This window comes from Pseudopipra pipra, chromosome 2, assembly GCF_036250125.1.
Source record: "Pseudopipra pipra isolate bDixPip1 chromosome 2, bDixPip1.hap1, whole genome shotgun sequence".
NCBI lineage: Eukaryota > Metazoa > Chordata > Aves > Passeriformes > Pipridae > Pseudopipra > Pseudopipra pipra.
In genome coordinates this window covers 26,524,711-26,539,991 of record NC_087550.1, presented here as the reverse complement: position 1 = coordinate 26,539,991, position 15,281 = coordinate 26,524,711, and the positions used below count along the sequence as shown (strand labels likewise).

General features: G+C 34.7%; 1 protein-coding gene across 11 annotated transcripts in view; it reads right to left on the bottom strand.

The window, feature by feature from the left end:
* The window catches only part of STXBP5L (syntaxin binding protein 5L), a 194,221-nt gene that overhangs the window by 67,756 nt on the left and 111,184 nt on the right, over window positions 1-15,281 (bottom strand). For all 11 annotated transcript variants that reach the window (XM_064644494.1, XM_064644486.1, XM_064644487.1 and 8 more), the window contains exons 8-15: window positions 11,933-12,056; window positions 10,701-10,779; window positions 10,370-10,524; window positions 8,742-8,814; window positions 7,582-7,729; window positions 5,924-5,991; window positions 4,720-4,760; window positions 1,501-1,718 (exon numbers count right to left, since the gene is read on the bottom strand). In XM_064644494.1, coding sequence (XP_064500564.1) covers window positions 1,501-1,718; window positions 4,720-4,760; window positions 5,924-5,991; window positions 7,582-7,729; window positions 8,742-8,814; window positions 10,370-10,524; window positions 10,701-10,779; window positions 11,933-12,056 — 906 coding nt within the window. The remainder of the gene's footprint in view (window positions 1-1,500; window positions 1,719-4,719; window positions 4,761-5,923; window positions 5,992-7,581; window positions 7,730-8,741; window positions 8,815-10,369; window positions 10,525-10,700; window positions 10,780-11,932; window positions 12,057-15,281) is intronic.

The following is a 15,281-nucleotide window of genomic DNA, read 5'->3' as shown; positions in this document are numbered from 1 at the left end:
CAAAACTGAGGGGAACTCAGTGACTATATCACCAACATGGTATAATTTAATGTTCAGAGAACAATTCTTTATATAAATGCTTACTAATTACAGATGAAATGTGAGAAACTGTTAAATTGAACATATTATAGCACTTTAGAAAATACTAGTAATGATGCAATTCGACCAGAAAAGCAAAGGACAGGAAAACAAAGAAACTAAATTACAGATAATGAAAGATAAGGTGCACTTACTATGGAACAATGTAAGAATACTAAAATGTATTCATTTTAGCAGCATTATACATGGGCTGGTCAGTAACATGACCATACTGTTCATCAGTTTTAAAACTTTCCCAAAATGATACATTCAGCTAGCTTAACAATTGACTCTGGGGAAAAAAAAATAGTGGAAAACAGCAGAACAGCCATAGGTAATGAATTTCCTTACCAGATGGCACATGGCTACAGGCCAAAAATGACACAGTTTTTTGCCACACTAGAACTCTCTAAAGTACATTAAAATAGTGTGAAAAGGAAAAGAAACAGGGAACGTGGAAAATATAAGGGAAAATATGGTTTTGTTGAGAGCTGGCAGACGCAAAAAAATACTTTCTCTCAAGAGAGTGTCTGGAGTTGCAAACTGTTCAGCACCAGAGAACAGCAAGCCTGAAGGAGAAGGCAGTCATGTTTAGCTTGGCTTTGCCTTAAGATCTGTCTGCTGTTAAACTTCTTACACTTAAGAAAGAATGTTTTACACTATAAATACTGCTCAATCACATTGTTAGAAATGGTTGTGGCTCCTGTGCAAAAATGCAAGATTTAAACTAAAGCCAGAATCACTGTTCAACAATGATGAAGTATAATTTGACTGCAGTGTAGTTAAAGGAACATAGTCTGTACGATTCTACCTAAAAAAAGGTGACTGCTTAAATACGAAGACAGAAAGTGGATTATTTTAATTGGACAAAGCAACACAATGCTTTTGAAAATATCAAATGCTTAGCCATAAATCTGGTGTTTGATATGGTTTCCATTTTTAGGGAAACAAAGTCAGCATAAGCCAGAAAAAAATCAATTCTTCTATTTTGTTAAACCCATTGATAATTTTCAGTCTCCTTATAGTACAAAGACTATGAACATAAATTAAGAAGATGAAATATTTGAGTTAAAAAGAGCATTAGGTATGTACACAATGAACATTATCTGATGAAAACATACAGCAGCCAGTAATTTTAGAGCAGGTAAACAAAACAGAGTCTTAAAAGCAAAGTATGTCTGAAATCTGTACTGTATGTTACTATTAAAGAAAAAAAAAAGATGGAGAGTTGGCTTCCAAAACCTCCGATTTTTTCAGTAACTTCAGTAGGATCAAGATTTCACTGAAAAGGTTTAAAATTAATATCTCTAAGCCTATATTTATACAGCTTGATATTTTTATTCAAGTACATGAGCGCAGATAAAGCAAGGCAATTTGATTTAGGAATTACGTTCTCTTAGAGTGAAATTCTGAAGTACTTACTGCAATTTCAGTATTTACTTCATGTTTGCTGAACCTGTAAACAATCACATATGCAGAAACTCCTGCCACACAGAAAATTCGGCTTTCAGGACACCAGTACATCATCTGAACAGCAAAAGGATCTTCTTCCACAATCTCAGCTGTTGCTTTTCCTTCTCCCACTTTCTGTTTTTCAAAGACCTTTGATGTTTTTAATTTGTACAACATCTGTAGAGTAACTGGAATATATTAAAACATATAAAAATACTAACATGAAGCACATCAGTTATAAAATTCCTCAATTCTCACTTTCTTAGTTGTGGAATAACAAGGAATCTTAGGAAAGCCTAACAGGAGAAGATGCATATTACACACTAGAGATATTATTCTGGCACACAGTACTGGTAGGACATGAATTTAATACTTCACTAAAGGATATTTGTCTGTGAAATACTTCTTAGTACTTTCTGGGACAAGATGTCAAAGGTATATTTTAACAATGGTGTCCATAATTAGGCTTATATTGAGTGTTATAGAGAGGCTCTGATAATGTCGATATTTTCCTAATGAGATGTGAAACTAAGATTCCATTTGTCTGATGTTATTATCTAGCTAGAATGTATGGAAACTCGAGAGAAAATATCAGGAAATCATTCCGGTGGCCTGGTCAACACGAGGCCTTTCTGAACTAACAGGAGTTCAAAAATGTTTTGAATTTCGTGCCTAATAAGTATATCTGTATTTATACCTGTATAAAAAATCCTGATATATACAGAAGCCTTTGTCAAGATTAGAAGTTCACTGCCGTGAATTCTGGAGGTACTATAATCAACCCCATTATGTTTTATTGACATTCCTCCCTGTTTTTGTTAATTTTACATTAATTTATCAGTGGCATTAATTAATAACTGCGTAAGGTCAGAAAAAGTCAGTCAGGCCCAGCACCTATAAAGGTGTATAGATCCATAAGGGCAAGGCTGTTACATGCATCAGTATAACTGTGGTAGCTCAGCCTAGCTAGCCTGTGTAACAAGAGCAACAGGAAGATGAAAGAGCAGTGTTTTAGTTATGTAACCGGATGCTGAACACAGCAAAAATACATTTTCATTTGGCAGTGCAGATATATTCCAGGAGGTTCGCCATATAAAATTTTTAATATTTTAAAAAGTTTTAGCACATAAAGCACTACCAAATTTTCACAAATTACAGCAAGTGCTTCTATAATAAATACATAATTCTTCCTGTCCTAAGTGGCAGAGAAAGAGGATTCAGGATGCCCTTAGTCCCAGTGGCAAATCTAGAGTGGCACTTCAAATCAGGCATCATGGGTTCAAGCATAGTAGGACTGGAAGAGTTACAGAATCATATGGCACGAAGTCTATGCTTCTCTGAATTACTAAGTACCATCTGCAAAAGGACAAATAAGAAACAGCAATGGCTTTTGATGCATTTGGATAACTGCTTCAGTGGCTTAGAAATTCCCAGTCTCTCACAAATCTGTGCTTTCAGATACAAAATTACACAATTAAAATACATCTAAAAGCAAAGTATTTTGTGTCTTCTAATACCAGTAGGATATTTTGTTTACTAGAAAATCTCAAATTATATTGAACTCCACTAAAAAAGTTAAGACCTTGTAAATAATAAAACTTCTTAATAATTAATACCTTGTAAATAAAAAGTATCAAGTATGCTACCAGTAACACAGTACATGCCCTGAAAAGCAGGACTAAGACCAGGACATCAGAGATGCACTGAAAATACCAATGCTGTTGAAGAGATTGTGAATATTCATGATCATCTAAGCTTTTAGCATTTAGAAAAATTCCTATTGCAGCGTGTATATATTGATTAGGGGGTTATGTTTATATTCCCTGTGAGAAGCTTTTTCTTTCTCCATTTCTGCCAGGACTATAGAAGAGGTAACTAGCACATTGGTTTCTGTGCAGTATGTATGCTATGTGGTCTTACAGCAATCTGTATTGCTTCACTCTAACTTCAGTGCCTGTATTTTCACATTCTTGTTAAAAATGTAAGTATGTAATGAAATATTCACAAGACAAGGTCTAATATCTCACTCTACTTCTCTAAATAAAGATAATTATCCTACTTTGGTTCGTATTAAAGCTCTCTCAAACTTCTGTCTTTGCTGATAAACTATTGACCTTGTTTGATTGTGGGTTTTTTTGGTGTTCACCATGGCTTGAAAAAGGAGAGTACCTGACAAAGTCATCAGCTTTAGCTGACATTAAAATCTTGTAAACGTTTCCCATATTTGCAGTAATAATCATTACAATTTTGTGGCACAATGTGGAGCAAGCAAGTAGTTTGAGTATCTCATACTCCACAATATTGTCACCCATTGCAGACTGATTATTAGGGTCATATTAAATCTCTCTATGCCTAACATATCATACAGGATTTTCTTTCACACTCTCTTTTCCTTAAGAAACTGATACCTCATAAGGAGATATTCTACCCAGACATTCCTGCATGTCTGAAGAGACAGAAGACAAGGCAATTCTAAAGGATCATTGGTAAACCACAGTCATATTATTTGAAGAAGAATATTTTAACTTTCAGCTAAAATGTATGTGTATTTTTAATAAATACATTTTACTAATAAGTACCGTACGTGTTTTCTGTAGGGGAAAATGCTGGTTTCTGATAAGTGTAGTTATAGCCAGATAGCATGGAACAAGCATTTTCTGAAGTTTTTTCCCGCTATGATGAATGGAAATGCTTCCCAATTATTTACTGGGACTTGAGATTGGGCAAGAAAGGTTTAGGTCTTTTCCATCCTCAGCAGATTAAGCATGTATTGACATGCACTATTGTATTTTAATTTTACTTAGTTGTAAAAAAGTCTTTGTTATACTCAGAACAGAAGAGACATGACAACTGGAACTGAATGTTACATCTAATTGAGCCCACTATTTTATAAACACAAGATGAATGTGCCCTAAGGATTTTTACTAGTGCTTCATTGTTCATAGGTTTTGGTATGTTGGATCTTGAGTTATTATGCCTCTTAAAGACTTTCACTCTTTTCTGCCTAATGTATCTCATTAGCAGCATTTTTTCCCCTTAATTTAATAAAAATTTTCTTCATTTCAACTAATTTTTCCTAAGTATATCAGCCCACGTATTACTACTCATACTGTTCAATATCATGTTTTATATATGTGTGTGTTTGCGTGATTTGTCAGCATTATATAAAAGTGAGCTTTAGAAACTTACTGGCAGAAGCATCCCAAAATTTTACTGATCCATCTGCATGGCTTAAAAAAATATAAAAATTAAATGTGTTAAAACAATATTCAACTATAAAACATCATCTACTTTCAGTGACTGATAAATATAAGCAGAAAAACTGTATTTTGCTCACGCGGTAACTCTCTATACCTTACTGACAATATATTAATAATATACATACTAACGATAAGTAAATGGTTTGTTATTAGTTTGATTTGGTTAATAAAATATTTTTCATGCATTTCCTATAAAGAACTAAGCCCCCAATGAATTTTAAGATCTCAACAAGAAGAAATTATTTCCCATACTAATGACAAGTTTAAGTTACAGCACTTTTGGCTTTGCACTGGGCCAGCATCAAGCTTATGCACCCTAAAAATGCCATGTATAATGAACTTTGAAAGGACAGAGGGTAACTTTGTTTTGCTTAATACCTTATAGCTGTGTTCTTTTTAGTCATTTCTGATAAAATGAGAATGATCCTTTCGTCAGCTTATTGGTACTATTGTAATCTTACTTTTAAAAACACATGTTCAGTATCATTGATAGTAACAATTTATCACATATATTGGTATCTTCAGCCTGACTGAGACCAGAGGGTAACACAGTGTGCATCTTAGATGAGTAGCTTCTGTTTTACGGTATGGTGCCTTGAAAATCCATCAGGTGTTTCTCATGGGGCTCCTACTTCAATCTGAGCCTTTCTATGCCTTTTTGCTATGGGTCTCCACTCACAGGGTGAAATTCATCCTAAAGCACCACACCCTCAGTAATTTTGGGTATTAAAATGAAGTCCTAAACTGTCCCCAGATACAAATTTCCCAGAAGGTTAAAGGACAACAGTCATAGTAAAACAACTGCTCTCCTTTTAAAAGCTATTCTCTATGACCTTGAAGGCCAAAATATTGTCTTGCTATTGATTTTCATTTCCAAAGACCCCAGCTTCACAAGTATACAGACTTGCTGTCTGACACTGGGGTCACAAGTGGTATTTCTTAATAGTAACTCGTCCCTGAGTACTAAGTTCTCTTTTTTACAGCAAAAGAGAATTTCTGCGGTGACACTGCTCACATGAAGAGCCAGGATAAGTGAATGCTGTCAAGGCTCAACTCTTATCTATAGGTAACCCTCAAAAAAAAGGAGTAGACACTAATATTTTAGAGGTACCGATCCCCAGTTTCATTCTCACCCTGTAATAATGATTTCGGGATATGTTTGAGCTCCAAGATTCCATGCTCCACCACTGATAGGCCATTCCTAAACAAACAAAAAGAGTACAGAGATCACAGCAAATTCTAATGAACTTTGCTTGGTTAATTCTTAAACTCAGGAGTAGAAAACATCTTCCCCCAAAAAGCAATACAACTAGTAAAAATAACAAAAGTATATATCATTTAAGGCTTTTACAGTTTATTTACATTTTTGTATTATCAATTCAGGTTTTGGAAATGTTTAATAACATTTTTATATTACTAACTAAAGTTCTATGTTTTTAAAATATTTCTGCACATCTAACATTCAACAATCTAAATTAGGAATGAGAGGAAGGAGTAACAAACAGTTCTGCTAGTCTTTCAAGGTGTCTTGTCTCTGGAAGTTTCTATAGAAGACTGAATAGACCAAGAATCTATTTTGAATACAAAGACTACTGAAGAAGCTGACCCAGAAACAAACATCTGAGCATGAAGCGATGAGATAACAAAATGCAACTTTTATATAACATATGAAATCATCATCTCTTCTCTGCCTTTTGTTTACTAGTAGCAAGACTCCCATTTTCTTCTTGGTCTAGACTGGTTGAGCAAAATGCTGGTTTGTGCCTGAAGTATGACATGTATGGATACAGGATAAAGGATGTGGAGGATGACGTATGTGCAGAGTGGGTGAGGACGTGTGCAGAGTCTGAGTGGGTAGAGAAAAACTGAAAGCACAAACTGTTTATTTGGATACATGGAGTGGATGCCTGTGGGTACAGAAATGGGTGGCTGGCGTATGAGTGACTACCTACCTTCAGGGTGTATATTTGTATGTGCACAAACAAAGCAAGGGGTCAAGAGAGTATGCAATGAATACAGGTAGGTGGTAAAAAGTACATGAGGTAAGAATATGAGGTAAGGAAAGACTTAAATAAGAGAAATAAAGTATTTTCTGAAGTACTTTGCTGAGTAAAGATACAAAAGAAGTAGAGAGGGCTCAGTTTCTGAGTTCATGGAAAATAAGGCAGCTCCAAGGAGAATACTTCTGTTGATTTGAATAGAAAATTGATGATGTCTGAGTTGCTTACCCCATTTTTTCCCTAATTTATTTATTATGATAGATTAGTTCCAGCCAAAACACAAACCAGATTAAAGCTTGAAATTTATAAATTAATTGCATTTCCTCTTCTTTCTGCAGCTTGTCCTATTTCTAAAGGCATCAAGATAAGACTTTGGTAGCTCAGTAAAATAATATCCCTATTTAATAACAAATCTCACAGACATGCTGTCAACCCTCACTGAACCTCTTCTGCTTAAGTCTTTCAGCTATAATTTTTTCACTTTTTTCTTTGATAGAGATAACCCACCCATACAAATTTGAATTGTACATGATGGTTTTCCCTGAACCCAATCTGATCTGGAATAACGCCAGCAGCCTAAAGTCCTGTATAAAGGTAATTAACAGTTGTGCTTAAGTGGTGGTGTTTCTGAGGGACAAATACCAGCCTGTAAACATGCTGCTAAGCTGATGGCTGGATTAAGTTGAAAATTATTATCAAAGAAGTAAAATGGAAATAATTCACTAAGATGTTACAAAAACCTAGGTTATACATCTACTTTCTTTGCTTAAGAAAATATTGTTTTTGTTTACCTTATTGCTGTATCCTTGCTTTTTATGTTTTGCTCCTACAGAATAGAGTACAGGAATCAAATCTGGAGGACAGTCCGCAAAATATTCAGTGCAGGTAACAGGTGACTCATGAATGTCAATAGGATATGGATTTTCAAAGATTGGAAAACTAGTTAAGGAAGACAATTTATTAGAGCACAGTCACACTGAGTCATAGAATAAAACATATTCTTATATTAAAGAGTATAACAGAATCCAAGTAAAATTATTACTAATGAAATACATTTTCCTTTATTTATTCAAACTTATATATTGCTTTTCATGTCAATAATAATTTGTAGTTACGCAAATAAAGATATTAAAATTCCAATGCTGTGACAAGAATCCTCTTGTTACATAAATACCCAGTTATGTGAATAGTCCCTAAGGCTAATAGGGCTACTTGTGTCAATGGTGATTAAGAACTAATTTTTTCCAACATCTCAAAATCTTATTTATACAGAAGTGACACATTTTCTAGAAGTTTCAGGTTCATGGACATGATATATACTATGATGTAAGAACTACTTATACAACTTTGGATTTTATATTGAGGATCTTAGCCTATTGGGTTGGTAGACTGTTAATTCTACAATGAAAAACTGCAATAACAGATGAGTAGACCTCAGTTTACTATACAGTTCCTCTTTGATAAGAACATCGATTCTGATTTGAAAGAACTACTTGTCATTTAAACCAGCAACTGGATCATGAAATAATTCTGTAGATCCATATAAATCAATGCCATTATGTATTAAGATACCTAAGCAGTAGATCCTGTGGAGTCTAGTTATGCATATAAGTAGAAGCTGAATCTGATTTCCAAAACATATGTTCAGGTCATATTTCAGCATGTGACCAAGTATTACTTAACTTTGGTGTTGAGTGAATGTTTGAGTACTATGCTGAAGGGACTGCAGACTGAGATTTATTCTAAAGTTCAAGAACAAATATTATCTTAAGTTCCGGCTGATTAGACGATCTTAGCTCTTACAGTGGAAGTAAATATTTAGAATGAATCATTTCCAAGAGTGAATGATTTCGGACAGCAAAATGACATCACATGATAACATTTGGAGTTTTATGATAATTTGCTGGACAGTTAAACACACAAATAGATTCATATAAAACTTCATACTTACTTGCTTTGTGTCAGGTCAACAACAATGAGATCTTTTTCCAAAAGCACAACTACAGCATAGGGTTCTTGAAATTCTGTAAGCAAGGAATCAAGTATAAAAGACATGGAGTTCTTCTATCACACATTTTAAACTAGCAAGTAATATTTATGTTCTCCAGACTTTCACAGTACAAACTAGACAAATCTGGAAAGTAGGGCCAGACAGGAAGTAAAAAATGACTTTTGGGTAGTATTGTTGACAAACATACAAAGCAGAAATAGAATTGGAATATTACAGCCTGCCAGCGTGATTCTATATTGAAAGTAAAGAAATAAAATATTAATTAATTGTATGTATCATTGCACTGATGAAGCCAATTATTATACAGAAAAAGTATTTTTGCTGTCCAGAAATAATATTTCTACTGTGTACAACTACTCTTCAAAACCAGATTGTGCAGTTCACTTTATGATACACAATGCCCCCATTTCCAAGGTGATTCCAAGGGAATATTCCAAATGAATATTCCAAATGAATCCTGTAAGTCTGTGGTGTTCAATGCAAGTACTGACATACCCCTTCTTCCTGCACACTCTTCTGGAGATTATACAGTTTGGTTTTTTATTTAATTATCTTTCCATTTATCAAAATTATAAAATTAAAATGACAAATAAATGCTTCCCTTGATGCATAGGGTGTATTAGTTTACATAGGATAAAAGTTATTTAAAAATTATAAATGTGAAATTATGGCTCTTTTCAACAGCAACAAATCATCCCAGCATGTGCAAGCTCAGAACACACTCTTCAGATGGGTGATGCCAAAATGATGAGTAAATGACAGCAGCTGATTCAGCTTCCTTTCAGTCTTGCTAAAAATGCACATTATTTTTTGCCTGTTTTTATACAAGGCTATGAATAACACAGGTTAAACCAAAATGCTTAAATATTAGTGTGTAAGCAGGGGAAGATGCTACAAAATTGTAGCACTGGGAAGTATTTGACACAGTTAAATGAAAGCTCAAAATAACTTTGATTACTGAAAATTAAATTTTTGTATACCATTGAAACAAATACATACTTTACTAAGTGTATTTAATATGTATTTGATTTAGCTATGTATATAAGATTTATTTTACTTTTTGCTTGAGGGTTTAAAATGCTAAACTTTGTTTGTTTTTGACTTACAGCTTCTCTTAATTTACTTCCTGGAATTTTCTGGGAATATACTTCAGAATGTGGGCAGTCCCACAATATGCAGCAAGCATTTTTAGCAGTTCATTTCACACTGAAGTATAAGAACTTTTTTGCAGATAAGTGATAGTTTAATCTTCAATAATTTAGTAATCTGTGGATTTTCAGCATCATGAAAAATGTCAGAAATATAAGCACATATGTTTGGTTCATAGCAGTATTTCCCCACACTAGCCCATGTGTTTCAATCTTATAGGTGAAGATTTATGCATGCTTTATTGTCCACTCATCACTTGCTTCCTCTATTGAGAATGCAAACAATTTCCAGGTACTTTCAGTTATGTAGTTTTCTTGAGATGAAGACAAATGTGAGAATGGAAGTCCCTGGAATGGAATTAATGTATGAGATCACTTCATTTATTTTTTCCATAATTGTATTTTGCTGAATAAACTCACCGTTTGGATATGGGGTTTCACAAAGAGTTAAAAAATCAACTATAGGGTGATCCATTTCAAGAACTGTAATTGCTTTCCCATGCATGATTGTTAAACTGGGTCTTCGACAAGGCTTATCATATGACAATCCACCAGAAAATATCACAAATGGTTCACTGTATTAAAAACAACAACATAATAGTTGTAAGTCTACATAGTACATACAGGTTTACATTATAGGTTTAGTTTTCAAATAGTAATAAATAGCTTGCAAAAAGAAAGCAGGAAAGATTCTAAAAGGACTTTAACTTAGGAATGTAATATTGAGTTAATTGCAGAATTAAAAACAAACCTGTTTTTACAGGTCTTGTACTCTACTTTCAGAATTGGTTTACAAGATTCAGGTTTTTTCCCATCTCTTTGAACTTTTCCTAAAGAAAGAAAGAAGATGAAAACTCTATTAAAACATCATGATAATAGAACTATCAAACTAAAACATACACATTGAAGCAACTGTATAAGCTGTAAGAGAATGGAACTTTAAAGCTACAGAAGATGCTGAGTATTAACTCCTATTTCTGTAAAATATTAATTGTCTAAATTAATAACATTTATTATGTCTTTGTGTTTTACTACCACATACATCTAAAGGACCATAAGATACACTTCAAAAATGCCTAAATCCCATGCAGATTACTGAGCATGGCACTTAAAATTAATGAATTAGACTAATTGCACACCTTCTTTTCTGAACACATTATGACCATAAACAGCTTAATTTTTTCCTAAGCCTTTTTAGATTAATTCAATTCCTTTTGTTGACAAACTGCTACATGCTTTGGATTGTAACTAGTTGAGTGGTAAAATTAAATGAAGCATACAATTGAAATTCATTGGTTCAGGCCTGTTTTGATCTGATGGTTAGACTAGACCTCTGAGAGGTCCCCTCTGACATAAAGTACAATTCTATGAATAAAAATTATAAAATAGAAGGAAATTTAAGAAAATGCTAGTTCTTTTTTGGGCTACATAGATCTTGCCTTGTCCTTCTTCCTCCCTTTGCACACAGTTAGGTTTCTTGGTTATGTATTGATTTGCAATGAAGTCAATATTTTTTACCTTGTTCATAGGAAACAATGGCATATTAAGTCCCAGGCATAAAACATACAGCCTGTTTCTTAATATGGCTCCTTTACATTCTTCATTGCAGTTATTTGGGAAACCTTGTACCATCATCATGAGAAACAACACAGTGTCTTGGACAAAATGTATTAGCTTGTAAAAATTGCATGTGAGCACATAATTACAAAATATAAAGAAAGAAATGTGAAAATCGCATAGCCTGAGGGTCTCACAGACAAGGAGTAGACTCTTAAAATGAGTTGGATAAAAGAGGTATTTATGACACCAATTAAAAAAAAGTTTTATCTAAATTGCTGATTTATATAATAATTTGCAGCTACTATGCAAGAAGCAACTTTGGATCTGGGCTACAGTGAAAAATTAAATAAACAGAGATTATATCAAACAGCATTGAGAACACTGTATTGCTTCTTAGTTATACATTTTCACTATCAAAATTACCATGTGGAATTGTGGTCTGGAATGGTCTGTTAGGACTTTTCAGATTCCATAGGGTCAAGCTGCCATCAGAATGACTGCACATGAACTGTTTCCCTTCATGATGCCAAGCAACAGAATGAATAGCCTACAGAAATTAAAGAAGAACTTGAAACTGAAACGAAACACAATGTTTACAGCAATGATATTTTAATGTAATTATATTAATCTAATGGTATATCAATAGTTGTGAGGTTCTTGTTTGTCCATTACCACCACTTTTTAGCAACCAACAGCTGTAATCCACAATTCACCATAAAGGCTAACACAACACAATTATGTAAGGAAGCCTTTAAATCAGACCAAAACTGAAGGAATAGGGTATTAAGGTAAAAGTATAAGAACAAGGGACATACAATGCAATTGTAATATGTGTGATAGCTCCCCTCAGAAGTATTTAATCTGGCAAATTTACAGGGAATTCAGTGTAACAAGTTTTACAGGTAACATACAACACACAGTCTTCCCCAGAGGATGTAATACACTGTACTTGAACAATTTCCACACACACACACTCACATACTTAAGTTGCAGAGCAAGTACACAGAAATCTGTGATGTTTAATGTAAAAATCAAAACACTATACAGACCAGGATTGTTTCATTGATCTGGGAAATTCCCAAAACAATGTAAGATACATTGGAACAGATAGATACGTTCCTCAGAGAAGAGGAATATTGCACTCCTATGTGCACACTACAAGTACCACATGATGAATATTACGTATGCCAAAAAGCAATACTTGAAAAATTAATAGACCATTCTTAATATTTTGTGCATAATTAGTGGAACTGACTGAAAATATCTATTTACACCAAACTAGCTGAAAGAATAGCGGTGTAAGTCCTTCACTTTCATTGGTATGTGCTGGAAATAAACAAAAGCCATCTTCTGACAAAACATTCATTGTTTCTCACAGTTTCTCACACACTCCTTTCAGAAGCACAAATTCACATAATTCTCCCTTGAATCCATATCCCTTCCAGAAATGATCACTGCCAAATAGCAAAAAACACAATATGTTTTTATGTAAATGTAAATAAAAGAGACCTATTTTTGAATATAGTTTGAGAAATTACCTTTTTTTTTTTTTTTTTTCAGCGTGGGAAATACTAAGGCCTTGCATGCACTTAGAATTGCATATAGCCATATTCAATATATAAGTGACTTATTCAAATCACTTTAAAATCATTCCTGGGTGTTCATAAGTCAGTATTGCAGTTATTCACATCAGTTTTGCTCAAGCTGACAAGAAATAAAGCTAAGTCTACTGGTCGCTATTCAGAAGTTCCTGTTGGTCTTCCTCTTTTAGCAATTATATTGATTGTTATGGTCAGTTATGGCTCATGGTCTGGAGGGAGTATCAGCAGAAACAAACAACAGGGCTGTGACCTCTTACCAAAGCTTTAATCAGCTCCTGAGGCTGGACAGCATGGCCATAAATGCATTAATACGACCCAAATGTTTTAATAGTAATCTGACATGCTTTGTGTATGAATGCTTGACTAACATACTAGGTAAGATAGTCATGACAAAAAAAGACTCAAAACCCAGAGCTGAACAAACTCCAGATATTTATCTTTTGAGTGACATAATGAGTATCACTCAAACTTCTACCTGCCAGAGGGGGGTTGGCACACAGTTCCTCTTAAAGACCCAGAAAACACCAGACTATAAAGGAAGCAACAAAAGACAACACAGAAAGACAGTTCATACAGAGTCCAATATTGTTGCTCTCAGGTAGGGACAACCTTTGATCTGTGGGGAGCACTGCTTCACTTACACTGAAGGCATGTCTATCCTCATGCAAATTAATTCTGACATGAGCTCATTCATGCTTGCTATTGTGCCAAATCTGGATCTGGTTTTGATATGCTATCACATTTAGAAACATTTCACATGGCTACAATCACTAACTGTCTGAGCAGGAGCTAGTAACTAGCAGCTGAAAACTGTAACAAGCTGCTTGTTAAACTGCCTCTCAGCTCCTGGGTGTCCCCTGCCAGCATAAACCTCCTGTGGAGTAGAGCTGAGGTGGAATGCTCGTGTCACAGAGAGTTGGCAGAGCAGCAATCAAACTGACCTGTTAGACTTTGCCTTGAAATGGGCAAAAAACCCATATAATCACTTCCAGAGGTCTCATCTGGGAGTCACGACTAATACAGAAAGATGGCACTGAACAAGTTCCAAATTTTCTCTCTGCTAGAATATGTCTAGATTCTAATCCACTTTGTTAGCATCCACACATAAAAGGAGCAGTTATTTGCTTAGAAGAGAAGTTCATCATGGTGGGTGACTCATGTGAATGTTCACACAGTGTATGCACATAAAGCATATCACTCCAGATTGGGTACGTTTCTCCCTCTGCAATATCCACAGTGGTTGCATACATATTCCATCTTCTCTCATACACAGCATGCACTAAAATTAAGTGTGCCCAACACCATTTCAGTTCCTTCCCAATCACAAACTCTCTTTACTGAGAAGAATTCAGTGAAGAGTCTTTAGGACCACTTTTAACCATATATTGAACAAGAACTATACTCCTCTTATTACTTGAATGTTAAAAATCCTTTGTGTTAGCAGTACTGCAGGACCATTAAAACAAGGGCCACATCTGATTTGATACTTCCATAGTGGCATAGTGTTTGACAAAGGTAGGGAGATGTCATTTGGCAAATGTCTCTGAGAACTCTGCAGCTTCATTTTAAGGATATGTTCCAATGAAAGACTGTGACTGTTTCAGAAGGCTCTGAGTGTGTGTTGACACAAACTTTCAAAGTCTGCACATGAAGATAGCTGTTTTTTGGGGTCTGCCAACTATCAATAACAACTTGAGAATCCTTTGAAAGATCCGTCTTGTTTATGTGCTCTCTTTTTATACCAATTGGTGGAAATAAAATTTTGAAGAAAATTACAACAGGGCTTGCAAGGAAATCCTTTCATAGAGGGCATCATGTAGAAGCATTGATTGGAAGAGCCTCAATATCTCATACATATCACCACTGAGGAGATGACAGTCATCAGACAAAAGCAATTTCAAAATGTCAGAAGTCAAGCAGGTGAGACAGAAGGCCAGCTTGGCAGAACAGGAATCTTTTCTTGGAGACAAGGCAGAAAGGAAGCTGCATGCCCAGTGGAAGCAAGGTCAAGTGACATGGGAAGAATTCAGAGATGTTGCTTGCTGCTGTAGGGAGAAAATTCGTGCAGCCAAAGCTCAACTGGAGTTGAAGCTGGCCAGAAATGTGGGGGACCATAAAAAGAGCTTTTTCAAACATATCAATGGCAATAGGCAATATAGAAATTGTTAGAG